This window comes from Emydura macquarii, unplaced genomic scaffold, assembly GCF_026122565.2.
Source record: "Emydura macquarii macquarii isolate MOO-44397 ecotype Brisbane River unplaced genomic scaffold, CSIRO-AGI_Emac_v2 contig_3062, whole genome shotgun sequence".
In the NCBI taxonomy this organism is placed as follows: Eukaryota; Metazoa; Chordata; order Testudines; family Chelidae; genus Emydura; species Emydura macquarii.
Window position 1 is genome coordinate 2,702,599 of NW_027133199.1, and position 19,605 is coordinate 2,722,203.

General features: G+C 43.6%; 1 protein-coding gene across 10 annotated transcripts in view; it reads left to right on the forward strand.

The window, feature by feature from the left end:
* The window catches only part of LCORL (ligand dependent nuclear receptor corepressor like), a 170,859-nt gene that overhangs the window by 111,058 nt on the left and 40,196 nt on the right, over positions 1-19,605 (forward strand). For 8 of the 10 annotated variants that reach the window (XM_067530361.1, XM_067530358.1, XM_067530356.1 and 5 more), the window contains one exon: positions 4,674-4,928. In XM_067530361.1, the coding sequence (XP_067386462.1) occupies positions 4,674-4,928 (255 nt within the window). Of the gene's footprint in view, positions 1-4,673; positions 4,929-6,885; positions 7,406-19,605 lie in introns of those variants that run through there. The other 2 variants (XR_010916652.1, XM_067530363.1) reach the window with 2 other exon arrangements.

A 19,605-nucleotide genomic window follows, 5' to 3' on the forward strand; every position in this document is an offset into this window, starting at 1 on the left:
ATCCCAAAAAAAATCAAATAATCATTGGAATGGTGGACGCAGCCCAACAACCTTCTAGCAGGAGCTCCATTCATAACAGAAACACCCTCAGTAATGATCACAACAGATGCATCCCTAATTGGATGGGGAGTGCACCTACAAGACCACACCATTCAAAGCAAATGGTCACCACAGGAAATGAAATTACACATAAACCTACTAGAGTTACGAGCTGTTCGCAATGCATGTATTCGTTTTCTACCTCTAATTGCAGGGAAAACTATAAAGATAATGACAGACAATATCGCCTGTATGTTCTACATCAGTCGCCAAGGAGGTGCAAGGTCCGGCTCTCTATGCTCAGAGGCCATGAGACTGTGGAATTGGTGCATATCCTATAACATCCACATTTCAGTGGCATATCTACCCAGTACCCAAAATACCACTGCAGACACTCTAAGCAGAACGTTCGGCAACAATCACGAGTGGGAATTACACAACACGGTCCTGCAAAGCATCTTTCGTCAGTGGGTTTACCCCTCAATCGATCTATTTGCGACAACGAAGAATCGCAAATGCCGTTACTTCTGCTCAAGAGCAAGTCTAGGGCCGCACACACTGGGGGACGCATTCCTTATCAGCTGGAACAAAAGTCTCCTGTACGCATTCCCGTTTATCCCCATGATAGCAGAAACCATACACAAAATAAGCAGGGACAATGCAAATATGATAATGATAGCTCAAGCATGGCCCCAGCAACCATGGTTCACTTACCTCACACAGATGTCAATCCACACATCCTTCTCCCACTAGTCAACAATCTTCTCTCTCAGAACAATGGAACCATACGCCTTCCACATGTGGAGAATTTACACCTCACAGCATGGTTCCTAACTGGTTCCAACAAGGTGAATTACAATGTTCAGAACAAGTAAGGAATATTTTACTGAACCATAGAAAAGTTTTTCTTGTGGAAGGTTATCTTCAGAAATGATGTAGATTCTCCTTATGGTGTCAACGAAAACAGATCAGCTCACTAACGGCATCAATCTGCACTATACTTGACTATCTCCTGGAAATAAAAAAAAAATCTGGATTAGCAGTTAGATCAATCAAAATACACCTAGCAGCTATCACCACCTTCCATGATCTCATTGACGATACCACGATTTTCATGCATCCAATCGTCAAACACTTCATGACCAGTATACAAAATGTGTACCCAGGCATGCATCCTTCCATAATACCGTGAGACCTCAATTTGGTCCTCCGGGCGATTATCAAGCCACCATTCAAGCCTTTAGCGACTTGTTCACTACTGCACATGTCCATGAAGGTAGCATTTCATGACGTGTGAGTGAACTCGGAGCACTTATGGCCCACCCACTGTATACAATATTTCACAAAGATAAGGTGATGCTGCAATCTCATCCAAAGTTCCTCCACAAGTTAACATCAGCATTCCCCCTTAACCAATACATCCATTTGCCTACCTTTTATCCAAAACCACACTCCAGCACACAGGATGTGGCCTTCCACATGCTCGACATCAGACGAGCCATTGCGTTCTACCTAAAAGAACGAAACCTTTCAGGAAATCTCCTAAACTCTTCATATCAATTACAGAACGTTCCAAGGGTAACATCATATACACTCAAAGACTTTCAAATCGACTTTCTCCCTGCATCCACACATGCTACACACATTCAAGTGTGATGCCATCCCAAAGCACCAGGACACACTCAATCAGATCAGTTGCTACATCCATGGCCTTCTTCATAACGTGCCAATTACTGAAATATGCAAGGCAGCAACCTGGGCCTCGGCCCACACTTTCATAAAACAGTATGCCATCAACCAAACATCGAGACATGATGCAGCAATCAGACTATCAGTACTCTCTTCTATTCAATCTAACAATTCTAAAGCTCCCTCCTCCAACTGAGGGCACTGCTCGAAATCACCTGGAGTGGATCCACAGGGACGCTACTTGAAGAAGAAGAGAAAGTTACTCACCCGGTGCAGTAATGGAGGTTCTTTGAGATGTGTGTCCCTGTGGGTGCTCCACTACCCACCCTCCTTCCCCTCTACTTCGGAGTCAAACACACGGCTCTATGGTAGAGAAGGAACAGAGGGGTCCGCGTTGCACATGCCGAAAAGGGCGCCCACGGCACCACGAGACAGGGATGGTGCATGCGCAACCCAGACTGGCACTGCTGGTGAAATCTCCAATCGAGGATGCGCCCACACCTGGAGTGGAGCACCCACAGGGACACACATCTCGAAAAACCTCTGTTACTGCACAGGGTGAGTAACTTTCTCTTGTAGGATAGCGCTAAGTAGTTGTTTCTGGTATTTAAGAGACAGGATATTAGACTAGATGGGACAGTGGTTTGATTTGGTGTGACAGTTACTATGTTGCTAAAAGACCATGCTGGCAAGTGATGCCTTTTCCATCTGCTTGGGAAGGATGTTCCTCTGTGCCTTTCCACCAGTATCTCTGATAGCTAAAATGTCAGAACTCAAGAAACAGAGCTTCAGTGATCCTACTAGCCTTTACTGGCCCAAACAAATATGGTCTCAACTGTTGCAGATCGCTAAAACTGTTTCCATCAGGTTGAGTCTGGCTTTGAATTATTACTCTGAACCAGGATACCATGCTCCATCCCAACTTCACAGTCCTCACTGACAGTTTTTGGTAGAGCTTCATCAGCATATTATCTCTGAGCGGGAGTACTGTGTCATCCTAGCCTCTTTGAAACCAATTGTTAGAGGACTTACAATTGTGAGGGAAAAGTTCAATGATGTAGTAGTCCCACATTAAATCCTTTCAATTCCTCCATCCCCACCAATTAAACCTGCTTAATCATCTGTTTGAGAATAACTTAAACATGCAGTAACAGCATTCAGATTAATTTAGTAGACTTTTCAGGTTATCAAGACCTGGTTGAAGGGTAGGCCAGTTTCTCTGCATCCCTTATTGTAAGTTTTTGAGAGGCTTGATGCTATTGTAATCCCTATCAAAAAGTTGCTGGTGTCATAGGGTACTGATATGGTCTTGACAAAACTGATGAAAGCTCTCTGACACACAAAGTACCTGTGAGCTCAAGAAAGGGTAATGGTTAGATTCCTAGGTCTCATGTGCCACTTGTGGTGTTGGAGAGGTGGGAGTAGAAGAACAGAGGATGGCTTCCTAGCTAACTACTGCTGCCTTTAGGGACCACAAAGTCTTAGAGCTCAAGGAGTGGTGCTTGTTTTGTGTTAGGAAGCACAAGTGAGAATTCTGCCAAAATTGTATCTTCAGAGAACCAGAATTACAAGACAAGTAATCCTCCCTTATAAGGTTTCCCACACTCTTTGCCTTGATGCTTGGGCTGCTGCCCAGCAATATTGCTAGAACATTTAAAGCACAATTAAAACATAAAATGAACCTAAGGGTATTAACTATAGAAACAGCTTTTTTGTCAGAATAAAATATTCAGACATGTAAGTATTCATTGTTGAATAGGATATGGCGATTTAGCCATTCAACTCCATTAGATGATTTTTGTATCTGTGAGGGTAAATCCCGTGTGTTGCATTGAGAATTCACCTTACATCAGCAAGAGTAGAGACTGTAAGGGAGTAATAAGGACTACTTCGTTAATAATTTTTCTGACTGTATTCTTATTCGAGGCTAGATTCCTTTGCTTTGTTGATTTGGCAGATCTATAATATTTCAGTAGAAGATGGGACTTTGATGTTCCTCAGACTGTAGTATTTGGCAAAATTGCCAGTGATCTGACGAGACCTAGCTAGTCACGTGAAGCTGACTCTTTTTCCAGCTAGGAAACTCCATTGAAAGATGGCTAAAATATGTTACATACCTTCCTAATACTTCTTTTCTGTGTTGGAAAAATAAAGCAATTGCTGTTTTTGCCATAGGGATCTTATGTGAACACAAATTAAGGGAGACATGGCTCCTTAATTGAAAATGGGAAAGGAAATTGTTCCCCAAGACAATAGTTCCTCTGTTAGAACATAGTATACACCATGAAGAAGTTTGAGAAATCCAGTATTAGTTCATTACAGCACTACCACTTGTATGGAATATTTCTAATGACATCTTATCAGCTTGGCTTGGCAATCCTGAGTTGACAATGTGGACAATGAAAATGAAAAATTACAATGTGTAAGTGAAACAGCTCTTTGTCAGACTTAATCTTTGCTTTTTCTGAAAATGTCAGAATGTTCCAATCAATACTAAGGATTAATTGTTGGTAAAACTGCATTTTTTTAAAATGGTATTTTATTTGCTATTGTAAAAGCTGTTCATTTTGAAAGTAATATTTTTGGACTACTCTGTAACTAATAGCTTTATTTAATTCATTTGCAGTATTTTTGTTTAAACACCTTTCATACCTGAAACCACAGTTTAAAAGCCTATAAGACAAATTTTAGCTCAGTATATTTTAAAAACCAAAGGGCCAGAGTCTGGTATCCTTACACACATTAATTAGTACCTTACTTCCCAGGTAATCTCACTGATTTCCATGGAACTACACACGGAGTAAGGGTAGAAATGGGCTCAGCAATCTGGGCCAAAATGATTAAATTTCTTGAGTAAGCATTTTAGCCTCATTAAAAGAAAGTTAATCAAAGAAAATTGTTCATTTATCTTAATACATGTGTTCCATGTGTTTTTTCCCCCCTAGATCTTCCTCAGAACTGTGATCCTAACATTCCCCTAGTTGCTCAGGAATTAATGAAAAAGATGATCCGTCAGTTTGCAATTGAATACATTTCAAAAAGTAGCAAAATTCAAGAGAATAGAAATGGTTCATCATTTGAACCAAGTCTGTTATGTAAAAATATCCAAATGAACCAAACGGAAAACTCCCTTCAGGAAGAACAGGATAGCCCTCTAGACCTCACTGTGAATAGAACTCAAGAACAGAAAACTCAGCAAGGTAAATCTTTTGTGTCTGTTTCTTTAATATGCTTTGTTTTTAAATTGTTTTTATGTGGATTTGTCTTATTGTCCAGTTCTGAACAATCCAAAATAACTATTTTTAAATGCGTTTTTTCTATCTGAAGTAGTGTTCAGTATGTTAAAATCCATGTAGGAAAAAAAATCGGTTATTGCATGATTGATTTTCTGAATTTTTTGAACATTAACAAATGGGTCTCTAAACAGCAGCAAAAATCTCATGGGAGAACTTTGAAAAAACTTATTTCAAAAAACATTTTTTGTTAGTGTGTGCCATATTTCCCGTAAAGCTAAATATCCCCACTCCTGGATCTATGTACTCAGTGTCTGGTGACCATTCCCAAAGCTTTAGAACACTAAAGTTCTTAAACCATTTCATCAGTGGACAGCATATACCTGCTGAAGTGTGATCTGCTTGCTTCCCTCATTTACTTTTTGCACCATTAACAGGAGGGAAGTACATGGTACACCTGTTTGGTTGCCAAGAAAGTGAGCAGACCATTGTATGATGACTTTATTGAACAAATGGGATTTAAGAAGTCTGAAAGGGAGGGAGAGAAGATACCAGTGGATAAATGGATGGTGTTCCAAGAATAGAGGGCAGCATGAAAGGAGACATGAAGTCCAAGAACAGGAAAAGATGAAGGGAAAAGTAAGGATAGAAATTTAATAGGCGTGTAGGAGGAAATTTAAATAGACATTCTGTATATGCAGAGATGAGATTTTGCAGGACCTTTGAAAGTGAGGACAATGAGCTTGAATTTATATTTTTTGGGTGTGCATGTTTTATTTGTTTAAGGATGCTAGTAAAGGGAATCAGGTGGAATGATGGTGGTAGAGTGACATGAGATGGTGGGATTTTGAATAGATTGAAGTAGGAAGGAGGTGGACAAGATTTAGGATTGGCAAGAAGTTCTTTTTGGATATATTTGGCTCATTATATTTTTGCTGGCAGTGGAATATTAAGGAAGAAATATCAGACACAATTGAAGTTGCATGACTGGAGACCATCATGATATAAATACACAGTTAACTGTTGTATCAATCCCAGCCCTTTGCCTGACTTTTTTTTTCATTTTTTGATGCCTAATTTACCATATCCCTTCTTGTGTTTTTACCTGATTCTGTCCTTATAACCTTCCTCTGTTGGTATTTTTATTTGTCGGGAGGGGGGAATGCTGATATAATTTTACACATAAAAAATTAACCTTATCTCTCAGCATCACAGTTGTAATTTGTTTTTATAGACTTGTTAAATTACCTTTACAGGCACTGAATTAGTTTTGGGTTCTCTGAGTGCATGAGGTCAGTCTTCAGTTAGACAGGATTTTGTATAAGTCATGCTTGAGCAGGCATGAGCAATCAGTCAAATTTCAAGATTCAGGGAAGCCAGTTCATGTTATTTTGAAGTTTCTATTAGCTTCTCCAGTCACTCTGTCTCATACTGCATGGACAGTCGGAGTCCTGAGTTTTCACGCTTTCTAAAATTTTCCCTAGGTTAATTTTCGGCATGGTGTAGTAGTCAGGTTTCATGTTTAAAGGGAATATCAAAAGCTGACTAGTAGTAAGGTAGAAGAAAACAAGTATAAGTTTCTTATGTTGCAAAGTAGCACAGTCCAGCCTGACTAGGTTTCCTTCTCATGCCAAGTCTCTCAAGTGTCAGGTGGATCATGGGGGTGGTCTCTAGGGTAGTCCAGACGATCAGACTTCCCACACTATTGGCTATAGTTAAAAATAAGCACCCTTAAAGGAGTTACAGGATCTTGAAAGTAGATAGGACACAGTGATGGAAAAATAAAATTTACATGTGGAGAATGCTACTTTTGTCTTTATTCTCTTGGTTTTAATATAGATTGTTCTTCCAGTCAATTAGTCCAGAGTGGTACCTCAGCTATTATGTTTGACCTCTGTTGATACTTCTTTCTCATTTGCTTCAGGCAGTATGGATTTAACAGAGTGGAACATCAGTTGAAGGATGGATATAAAAATGGAGCCCAATGGCTCTGTAGAGAGTTTCAAGTTACTTATAGATCTAGTGGGATTTAGGTTACCCAGCTTTCCTCCTGAAGGACATAAAAACAGCATCAAGATCTCTAGAAGGACTGAGGAAATCGTTTAACCCTGGTAAGAGGATTAGAAGGATAGAGATGGCCAACTTACCAAGGTTGTGATGGTTGCTTAAGTCTGTTGGACAGACCTCTGGAGCTAGTAGAAAAGCAGATTTAGCTATATGCTGTGCCGGGGTGACTTGAGTGAATGAACAAAGAAGAAACTGGAGGAAGAGATCTGGAATAGCTTTTTTGCCTCTGACTGAATCTAGGCACTGCTTTCCTTCTGCAATCTTACAGTAAGAGCTGCTATTGTAGGCTGAAGCTTTCAGTATAAACTTTCCATTTATTTATTTATTTATTTATTTATTTTTTTTGAGAGATGGGGGGATAGAGATATATGAAGAGTTTGAGCACCACCACCCAAAGATGGTGGCACTAGTCATAATAGTTCCCTGAGGTCTGCAACCCTGGATTTGGTCCAGCAGCAGTTTTGAGGGGAAGTTGATGATTCTGCTATGGCAGTTGCAACTCTCAGAGGTTAGTGGCATATGCAGCCCTTGTCCCTCACAAGCACATGCATGGCTCCTTATTCATTCATATTACCTTTGGAACAAACAGAAAATGTGAACAGGTTTGTATATATGCTGTATACCATCTTACTTTTTTTTTAACTGCTAAAACAAATTGAAGATTGCAAAGTTAGTCACTCAGAAGTTAGGATATGCCAGAATTAAGGTTGCCTATACTATCTTAATATGGTCCTCTTGTACATATGCTTTAGGATGCAGTCTTTAATTACAGAATCATATATACTATTTTTCCCATATGGATGCACCTCCTCACACTTCTTTCGTTCTGCTCCTCATCCTTAGCATTCCATTAGAATGTACTCTTCTTCTTGGAGTGCTGGTCTCTAAGGGATTCCTAACATGGGTGTGCATACACCAGAGATGGAACTGTTTGTGGCAGGATTCGTCAACCCGTGTGTGCGTCCTGCATTGGCCACGTGGTGCGTCCAAGGTTTTATGAGATTGCGCGGGTAAACATCTCTTCAGTTTTCTCTTACTGCCGCATAGAACTCTCTTTTCTATCTCCGTATTAGTAGTCATCTTAGCACTGTATATAGTTTTTTTACACAGTTAAATATAGTTTTAGTAGTTAGCAGTTAGGAATTTAGTAGTAGTTGTCTGTTTAACTTGTGCGGGGCGTTCCACCCGCTCAGGGGGACTATGTCCCATCTAGTTGCCCCAGAAAGCTGTGTGTCGTGTCCGTGCTCCTTCTCCATGAGCGACGAACACCAGCATTGTCTTTATTGCTTGGGTGAAGCCCACATTGTCATCCGGTCCTCCATCTGTCATTCCTTCCAACTGCAGACCCATGAGGCTTGGGAGCTCTGACTCTGCAAACATCTCAAGGAAGAGGCAATGCGCCCACATGTGCACTCGTATGGCACGCTGGCAGATCCACTAGATCATTCAGTTTCACCAGTAGTGAGTGCTGCGCCGGCACTGTCCAAAGTGGCATCCTTGGCTCCGGCACCACCAGTGGTGCCAGCAGCACCACTGAAGCAGCATTGTGCTCATAAGAAGCTCACACATGGGCCCAAGGGTGACTCCCTGAGAGGGACTACCTCAAAGCGAGGACTTGGCTGCCCCTCCACTCAAAATAACTTAGACAGAGCACAAGTCTAAACATCATAGAGACCAACCACTAATCGTCCTCTACTTCTGTTGCTGAACCACTGCCTCCATCCCCGGTTCCATCCACACCGCTGGGACCGTCGGGATTCTCATGTCTGGTGCCAGGCACAGCTGGCCGCCTATCATTGCTGATACCTATGGCCAAGCTTCTTCCGTATGCCAGTTCCCCAGGATTGCTGGCAACTGTATGCCCTCCATCACTGGTGAATGAACCACTCCTGTTAAACCTCTGCCCCAAGCCAGTCCTCTTTGCACTCTCAGAGCAGCAAGTGAGCATGACTTTGCAGAGCTGCTCCACACTGGCTCCAGCTATACCAACGGCACCACCATTTCCGGACCAACCTTCCAACTTAGTGTGGTCTTCAGAACGGGAGCCCGCCTTTTCCCCGGCACAATCTTACGGTCCGGAACAGTGATGCCTGCCCTATGCATCAGCATATGGACCTCCCACTGACGCATGGTTCCGGTACCACCATTGTCCTCTGGCAGATCCATATGTTTGGACCTACTGACACCATTGGCACCCGTACCGTGGCTGCGGGGCACCACCAGCACCTCATCACTGTCCTTCCCTGGTTTATACAGCTCCTTCCTCAGTTCATGAGGAATCCCTGAAACCGATGGAACTATCAATTTGATGAGGCACTTATCCCACCATCCTTTTCTCTCCCAGACGATCATGGTCAATACTAAGATCTTCTCCGACGTACAGTGAGGGACCTTTAAACTACTGGTGAAGGACATAAAGAACCCCCAGGATGAGTGCCTGGACATCCTACAGCTGACAAGAGCCTCACGCACCGCTCTTCCCATACTTAGTGTGCTTCTTCAGCCACCTCGGGCAGTATGGCATGCCCCTGCATCATGTGCACCTACGCCCAAAAGGGCAGAATGTAGATACTTTGTCCCTGCAAAAGATATGGACTTTCTGTTTACACACCCACCACCAAATTCATTAGTGGTCCAGGCATCAACAGAGCATGCTAGACAACAGTACTTCAAGCCCACCCGTTCAGATAGAGCAGCCAAGAAACTTGACCTGATTGGCCGTAAGGTCTTCACCTTGGCGGGCCTTCAATTTTGCATAGGTTGTACCGGCGAAATATGACTTACAGACACATAACAGACTGGCAGAGTTACAGGCCTCTCCCCTTGGATAAACAGGCTGAATTTCAATCTCCGGTTGAGGAAGACAAGTTGGTGGCCAAAGTCACCCTCCAGCCTATGGTAGACGTGGCAGACACAGCATCTTGTTCCTTGACCTTGGGGATGGTACTACACAGGAACTCTTGGTTACAGACGTTGGGGTTCCCAAAGAAGATCTAAACCATGCTTGAGGACCTCCCTTCTGATAACCAAAAACTCTTTAGTGATAAAACTGACGAGAGCCTACACTCACTTAAGGACTCACACACTACTCTGTGGTCCTTGAGCCTTTACACACTAGCCCCAGGTCACTGCTAATACCGGTCCTCTTTCCGCCCCCAGTACCCTGCTCACCCTGCCTACCAACCGGACCCTTCGCACCGGCAGGATCAACTGCATCGATGTCCACGTTCATAACGATCACAGTATCCTATTGCCACTACCTCATCCACTTCTTTCCCACAGCACCTGTCCAAACATCCATTTTTATTCCTCCCTCAAGACCCACAAACTGCCCTCCCCATCTCGTTTCTGTATCTGGACAACTGTCCCGGCAACATCTCCTGATCACTATCCGTATCCCTCTCCTCTCAAGCCTGGGGATCTGCGTCAATGAGAACAAGTTGACCCTCATACCTACCCACGGGCTCACTTTCATAGGAGCTCTGCTAAACTCCCTTTGCAGCAAGAGCCTTTATGCTGTCTGACTGCTTTGTGGCCCTTATTTCCCTCATTGCACAACTCTGCCACCACCCTCTCACACGTCTCTGACAGTGCCTCTGCCTCCTGGGCCACATGACGGCCTGCACTTTGGTCACCTATTATGCACGCCTGCACATTTGATGTCTCAAACCGTAGCTGTGTACTGTCTACAACCTGGAAGTAGACCACATCCACAAAAGGATACTTCTTCCCTACCCTCAGTCTTGACTTCCCTTGCATGGTGGTGCGACCTGGTCAGAGTCATGGCCGGCACCCCCTTCAACACTCCCACGCTCAGCACCTTCCTCACTATGGATGCATCACTTTTAGGCTGGGCCACACTGCCCAAGGACTATGGTCCCCAGAAAGGGCAGGGTGCACATCAACATCCTGGAATTACGAGCAGTCCACCTTGCTTGTCAGTCGTTCCTAACCTTCCTCCGGAATCCATTAGGTCTTGTCTCAACTGCTCAAAAGCTACAGCCTCTTTACCTCAACAACGCTTCATCTCAGTCATCATCTTAATATCAACAGTGACAGACAGCCCGAAAACATCAGCCAGAGTGTGCCTAAAACAGCTAGGACACATGTCAGCAACAACTTTGTCATCAGGCATGCCAGAATACACAGGAGATGCCTGCAGGTGTTCCTTTGAACAGTCTACATACCACGCAGGCAGTCTAAAGAGAGACCTCACTTATGCCAAACAAGGTAAAGGATTCTCTAAAATGGTGGACGCAGCCAAAGAACATTTGTACAGGAGCTCCCTTTCTACAAAGGACTTCAACAATTATAGTCACCACGGATCCCTCACGAATAGGTTGGGGAATGCTGCATCTACTCAACAACATCATCCAAGGCTGATGGTCCACATCGGAGTCCAACCTGCATATAAATTTGCTGGAGTGACGAGCAGGCTGTAACGCATGCAATCACTTTCCACCACTAATCAAGGATAAAAGTGATCGGGATCCTCACAGACAATGTGATGTGCATGCTCTATATAAACCATCAAAGGGGGAGGGCATGATTACACTCCCTGTGCATAAAAGCAATGCTACTCTGGAATTGGTGCATCAGCTACAAAATTAACATATCAATATTCTATCTTCTAGGATGTCAAAACACCACAGCAGATGCACCAATTAGAGACTTTTCACAGAATCATAAATGGGAAATAGACCCCGGAGTTCTACACACAATATTCAAACAATGAGGGTTCCCTACCATAGACCTATTTTGGTAATAGCACTGAACACCAAGTGCCCACAATTTTGCTCCAGAGCAGGACAGGGACCCTGCTCCCTAGGCGATACTTTCCTCATCAAATGGGATGTGCCCTTAAGGTACCCATTTCCTCAGATCCTGCACCTAGCCTGGGTCATACACAAGATCAGAAGGGACAAATCCAGAGTCATCCTAATAGCACCTACATGGCCCAAACAAACTTGGTTTCCATACCTCAAAATCTTCCTCTAATACCTTGTCTCCTCCCCCAAGACATGCAACACATCCACCATCCCAGCTTGACAATACTGCCCCTCAAGTCTTGGCTACTCCATGGCTCAGAGAAAACGAAAAAAACCTTCCCGGAAGAAGTAAAAGACATCTAATTAAACAGCCATAGGCCAAATACAAGAAAGACATGTACTCATAAATGGAAAAGATTCAGCACATGGTGCCAGAGCAAACAAATCATACCAATATCCTCTCCTCTGCCAAGGGTACTGGATTACATATTAGAACTAAAAAAAACGAGGGCTCTCTACAAGCTCAACCTTGCAGCCATCACAGCTTTCCACGATAAGGTGGATGGGGTCACCATATTTGCCCACCCAACAACCAAACTCTTCCTCAAGGGCATTGAAAACATCTACTCTGAAATAAGGACCCCAGCTCCTACGTGGGACCTCAACCTAGTCTTATTCGGACTCATGGAAACTCCATTTGAGTCTCTTGCCACGTTCCTTACTTCATCTGTCTATGAAGGTGGCTTTCTTCCTCACTGTCGAGTCTGCTAGATGCATGGAAGAAGTAGGTGCCTTAATGGCACATCCTCCATAAACATCTTTCTTTAGAGACAAATTTACGTTAAGACAACATTCTAAATTCCTACCAAAGGTCGCCTCCACATTTAATTTAAATGAACCCATCCATTTACCTGTGGTTTTTTTTGTTTTTTTTTTTTTTTGCAAAACTGCATGCAGACAAGAGAGAGACAGCACTCCACATCTTGGACACCCGAAGAGCATTAGCCTTCTCCATTGAAAGAACAAAAATATTTAGAAAATCACCAAAACTATTAGTCTCTATAACAGAACAATCAAACGGGCAAGCCATTTCAAAACAGAAACTATCTAAATGGATATCAGGATGCATCCACCTTTGTTACCAAAAACATCAATCGCTGAGAAGGATCTGGGAGTTGTGGTGGATCACAACCTCAACATAAGTCATCAATGTGATGCTGTTGCAAAAAAAAAAATAAAAAATGCAGTTTTGGTTTGCATTAACAGAGATATAGCATGCAAGTCACAGGAGGTGATAATACCACTCTATTCGGTGCTGGTTAGGCCTCAGCTGGAGTATTCTGTCCAGTTTTGGTCACCAGTGTATAGAAAGGATGTGGAAAAACTGGAAAGGATCCAGAGGTGAGTGAAAAAGTTGATCAATGGGCTGGAATGCAAGCCATATGAGCAAAGACTGAAGGAACTGTGTTAGTGCTTTGGTGTTGAACTGTGAGGATATATTTTGGAACGGTTAGAAATCATCTTCAAGAACTTCTGAGGGGTGGGTGAAGTCCCAGAGGAATGGAGAAGGGCAAACATAGTACCTGGTCTTTGAAAAAGGGAACAGGGAATTATAGGCTGACCAGTCTAACTTAGATAACCTCGAAACATACTGGAACAAATTAGTAAACTATGTTTGTAAGCACCTAGAGGATAATAGGATTATAAGGAATATCCAGTATAGATTTGTCAAAAATAAATGCCAGACCAACTTAATTTCCTTCTTTGACAGGGCTTACTGACCTAGTAGATGGGGCGGAAGCAGTAGATGTCATATATCTTGATTTTAGTAAGGGTTTTATTATGGTCCACATGACATTCTTGTAAGCAAATTAAGGAAGTGTGGTCTAGATGAAAGACCACAACTAGTTGAAAGACTCAAGGATGCAACATACTGGAAAATATGAGATCTGTATGCCAGATATACAGAACCCATGTGTTCTGCCAGGGAGTCTGTCTACCATTCCCCTCCGAGGGAACAGTCAGCTTCATCCTAACCCTGCTGAAAATGAGGACTAGGAACCAGTACTGACAAGATTGTCATCTTCTCCTGGTGAAGCTATTCTGGAACCTGCTAGAGCAGTCTGGTATATACCAGCCACATGTTCCTACCTCCAAAGGGCAGAGAAACCATGTTTTATCCCAGCCAAGGGAGCAAAATTACTTTTTACCCACCTGGCACAGAGCTTTCTGGTGGTCCAAGTGGCCACGGAGAAATAGAGGCAGCAACACATTAAATCTGTGCCTTCTGACAAGGAGGCAAAATGTTTAGACTTGCTGGGAAGAAAGGTATTCACATCTACTAGCGTTAAGTTTTGTGCAGTGAACTATCAAGCGCTGTTGGCTAACTATGCCTATTTCAACTACTGAAAATTCATGGATTTTGTAGACAAGCTAGCACAAGACAGAGCTCATTTCCAGGCTTTTACTGATGAAGGCAAGCTAGTCGCCAGAATTGTATTTCAATCAGCAGTTGATGCAGCAGACACATCATCCTGGTTGATGGCAACAGCCATCATAATGCATTGTGAGTCATGGTTACACACCTCAGGATTTCCCAGGGATGTCCAAAACACCATGGATGACCTGTTCTTTGATTAAGCCCACCTTTCAATGAAATGATGGTTGAGTTCTTGCCCACTTTAAATGACTCTAGACCCCCACCCTCTTCTCACTGGGAATATATGCATCTGCCCTAAAAGGAAATATTACAGGCAGCCTTACAGACCTAAACCAGCATCTCAATAGTTTTATCTCCAGCTATCTTAATGACCCTCCTCGTAAAAGGCAAAGAGTACTCTGTCTCATTTTGCTACATCTATAGTACCATCTCAATCCCATCTCCTGGTGAAAAAATATTTTTGATACGAGTTTGAAACCATTAATGATAACACCACTACCCAATCCTTGCATGCTATTCGGGGGTAATTTAGCACTCTGTTACCACAACTGAAGTGCCAGAACAATGAACAACTAGGCATTAGATGTCATCCAATATAACTATAAAATTGAGTTAACTTCTGTACTACTGTCAAAATCTCCATTCCTGTCCCTTTGACTGTTATCACAAGCGGATTCTCAGACAGGAAGTGGAGTCCTCCAGTGAGGAACAATAGAACATGTACCTATCCAACAGCAAAGGAAAGGTTTTTACTTTATATACTTCCTAATCCCCAAAAAGAAGGGAGGCTGGAGACCCATCCTCGATCTTCACAAACTCAACAGTTATCCAAAACCTGAAGTTTTGCATGGTCACTATGGCATCTATAATCCTATCCCAGGAAAAAAGACATATGGTTTACAGCTATCAATATGAAGGATGCTTACTTTCATGTGGATATTCACCCTGCACAAAGACATTTTCTCAGATTCATGGTGGGCCCTGACCACTTCCAATACATAGCGTTCCCATTTGGCCTTCTCACTACCCCTAGAGTCTTTACCAAGATCTTCCGGCATAGTCCTCATTTCAGATGGATCAGCTTCATTCTCTTCTCTTGACGATTGGCTGCTTCTTATCAGGATTTGTGAAGAAGCCCACAAGTTGACCTCATTAATGCTTCAACTACTTTCTTCCCTAGAAGTCAAAGTCAACTTGGAAAAGTCTATTCTCACTCTGAAACAGAATATAGTCTTCATAGGGGTTACCCTAGATTCAGTCCTGGCAAGAGGTTGTCTGCTAAAGGACAGGTTTCGCATCCCTGATAGATTGTTATATGCAACCCTTGAGCTTCCCTTAGAATTTGTCTTGCCCTCCTGGGGCATGTGGCATCATGGACTTACATTACCCCATTTGCCAGACTTTGCCTACGTTGCCTTCAGGTGTGGCTCCATGTTGTGTATTCACCAACCAAATACATGAACACCATGGTAAAAGTTCCTTCTAAAGTAATGGCATCTCTAATGTGGTGGAAGGATCCTCATCAACTGTGTGTGAGCATCTGCTTCCCACCATCCTCACCAGACAAGATGATCATCACAGACACGGCTCTCATAGGCTGTGAAGCATACATGGTTAGCCATATGGTTCAGGGCACTTGGACACCTTGAGAAGCCAGGATGCATATCAACTTTCTGGAACTCCAGGTAGTTTGAGAAGCTTGCAGACTTTTTCTACAATTCATTGGTCCCACCATATCCTCATAATGTCAGACAATATGACAACTGTCTTTTTTTCATCAATAAACACGTAGGTGTGAGCTCAGTCTCCCTGTGTGTAGAAGCACTCCACCTATGGAACTCGTGTATCAAGAATCAAATCACAGTTTTGGCTGCTTACCTTCCATGGACACAGAATGTGCTGGTGGACACCCTCAGCAGGCATTTGGCCACTATGAGTGGGAATTGCATGAGTCAATCGTAAACAACGTTTTTGCTCAGTGGGGGATTCCCACCTGGGATCTGTTCACCTCACAAACAAACAAGAAATGCACAACACATTGCTCCAGAGGTGCTGTAGGGCTACACTCTCAAGGTGATGTTCTCCAACTTCCCTAGCTGAATCATCCTTTCCTCCTTTACTGCTCCTTCCTTGAGTCTTGAGGAAAATTTGTCAAGATAAGGCACACATCATCCTCATTGACCCCTGTTGGACCAGAAAGTTTTGGTTACCAAACCTTCTATAGTTGTCATCCCACCCTTTAATCAGAATGTAATTGTTTCCCAAGCTCTTTGCCCAAGAGAGAGGCAGGATCAAGCATCCCAACCCCAAGATGCTTCATCTCTCAGCTTGGTTTTTGGATGGACATCTACACTAATACTTTCCTGCTCAGAAGTTGTATAAACTTGAACTTGCAGCAGCATTGCACGAATATCTCCAAGAGAACCTGGTCTGGGAGTTCATCTGCAAATTAACTTCACCAGACGGTACCCTGGTCTTTCTTGTAAAAATGAAGGATGGCAGCCTCTGCCTCTGTGTCAATTACTAAACCCTATAATAAACCGATAATGTGGAACTGTTATCTGCTACTCCTGATAGCCGAGTTGTTGCATTGCTTGGGGCTGCTTGCATGTTCACATAGCTGGATCTCTGGGGAGCTTATAGTCTTATCTGTATCCAAGAGGGAGATGAATGGAAGACTGCCTTTTGGATTCGCTACAGCCACTTTTGAATATTTAGTTATGCCAGTCAGACTGAGTAAAGTCCAAGCAATGTTCCAGCACTTCACTAGCAATATGCTATGAGACCTACTGGACCAGTTTGTGGTAGTGTACTGAGATGATCTGTTGATCTTCACAGATGATCTGGACCAACACATAAGTTATAGCCAAACAATCCTAGAGAGACTTCCACAACATGGTCTGTATGCTAAACTAGAAAGGTGTGTATTTGATGAGACCTTAGCAGAGTTCCTGGGTTTCATTCTGTCCCTGGAAGGAATCAAGAGGGATCCGTGCAAGGTCCAGGCTGTCCATAACTGGGCAGCCCTCTGCAATGTGCATGACCTACAAGATTTTTAGGCTTTGTGAATTTCTCCTGGAGGTTCATTTCCAATTTTTCAAAACAAACTGAGCCCCTCACTGCCCTGTTCCAAAAAACCCACCAAGTTCTATTGGTCACCTGAGGTCCAGCATACATTTGAGCAATTGAAAATTTCCTTCACCACCATTCTGTACTGGCCCGTTCCAACATGGTGTACATTTTCATTGGGGAAGCTGACATCTGTAGTTCAGCGATCTTGGCACTCCTCTCCCAAAGGCATGGTCCTGAGCAAATACTGTATCCCATTGTCTACTACTCAAGGAAGCTTACACCTACTAAGTGAAACTGAGATCTTGGACAAAGAGCTCCTGGCAGTTAAGACAACCTCTGAAGAGTGTCAGCTCTACTTGGAAGGGACCTGTCATCCAGTCCACGTGTTTACAGAACACAAGAACCTGGAATACCTGCGCAGGGCCAAGGCCCTAAGCCACCAACAGCTCCAATGGACCCTCTTCTTCTTCCTGTTCAATTTTACCTTGGCCAACTGCCCTGGAACCAGAAACGGCAAGACTGATGCCTTGTCCTAAAGATATGGTTCTGACTCATGAGGCCTAATTTGGAACCAGCCTACATTCTCAAGTCTCATAACTTTCTTAATGCAACTCACTGCTCGGACCTACTCACCCTCATCCACTTTGCTTCTGTCTCTGGAATTCCACCTGACGAGTTGGCTATTGTCAGCCAAGAACCTCACTACACCCAGGAGGTGATCATATTTGTGAGGAACGGTATCTGTGTTCCCCCAGAACTTGCAAGGGTGGTGCTTCTTCAATTGTGCTCTGACTCCACCTTGGCAGGACACATAGAATTCTATAAAACCCAACAATCAACATCCCATTTTGTCTGGTGGCCCCAGACGTGCCCTACAATAAAGACCTTTGTAGTTTCCTTCCAGGTGTGTGATTTCACCAAGATCCCGAGCCAGAAACCCTTCAGTATCCTCCAACCTCTGGATTCCCTATCTTGAGCCCAGGAAGCCATTTCTTTTCACTTTGTGGTGGAACTGCCAGAATCCACTGGTTTCATGACCATCCTGACAGTGGTAGATTGCTTTTCTAAGATGGCTCACTTTATTCCCTGAATAGGTTTACCCTCTGCAGAGGAAACTATCTGGCTCTGGATAAACCATGTAGTCCATCTCCATGACCTCCGTTATAATAATCATTTCCAGCTGGGGACCCCAGTTTACCGCCCACTTCTGGCACAAGGCCCTACATTTATTACAAATCCCTGTGCACCTGTCCTGTGCCTACTATCCTCTGTCAAATGGAAAGAATCAACCAGATCATTTCAACCATAGTTAGGATGTTATATCAACCATCAGTAGGATGATTGTTTTTCACTGTTGTCATATGCGGAATTCTCATATAGTAATGCAGACTGCAGGCCACAGTCCCTTCTTTATCAGCTATGGTACCATCCCTGATTTCACCCACAAGTACCCGCATCCTCCCCTAACCTATCTGCCTTGAATCTAGTACCTCACATCTTAAAGGAGATGAAGGAGCACCTAGAAAAGGAAAAGGAGGGCTACAAAAGGCATATGGACAAACATAGACAATAGGCCCCCACCTACTCCGTAGGACAAAAGGTATGGCTTTCAACAGAACACCTCCGCACGGACAGACCCTTCTGGAAACTAAACTATTGGTTCCTTGGCCCATACTACAATCAGTGACAAATCAACCTGGTCACCTTTGAGCTCCAGCTCCCTCAATCCCTTGGCGTTCACCCTGTGTTCCATGTCTCACTTCTAAGAGAATACATTTCCCCATAGAGCCCAATCACCACCCCTACCAGTACAACTGCAGGGTCAGGAGGAGTACATAGTTCCTGAAGTCCTCAACTCCTAAGTCAAACATGGTACCTGATCAGTTGGGAAGGTTACATTCCAGAACACACTTGGGAGCCAGCAGAAAATGTTGATGCTCCCACCTTGGTTTGGACCTTGCCTAGGAGCCACCGTAAGAAACCTAGGCCCATGTCACCTGGAGGGCGCCCCTAGGAGTGGGAGTGATGTCATGAACCATGGGACTTGAACCTGGGTCATCAGGATTTATAGGAGCAGCCAAGCCCCAACCCTCCACCTGGCAGCCTGCTGGTGCTTGTTACCTAGGACCCACGAAGCCCAGCCCATGCAGTCCTATTGGTGGGGTCCCAGAGCAGCTGATTGGTCCACTGGCCTTACTTATGGCAGCAACAAAAATAGGAAGTTGTCTGAACAACTGGGATCCATCCTGTTCTGGACTGTGTGCCTTGTGCTTCCTGCTTCCCTAGCTTGATTTCC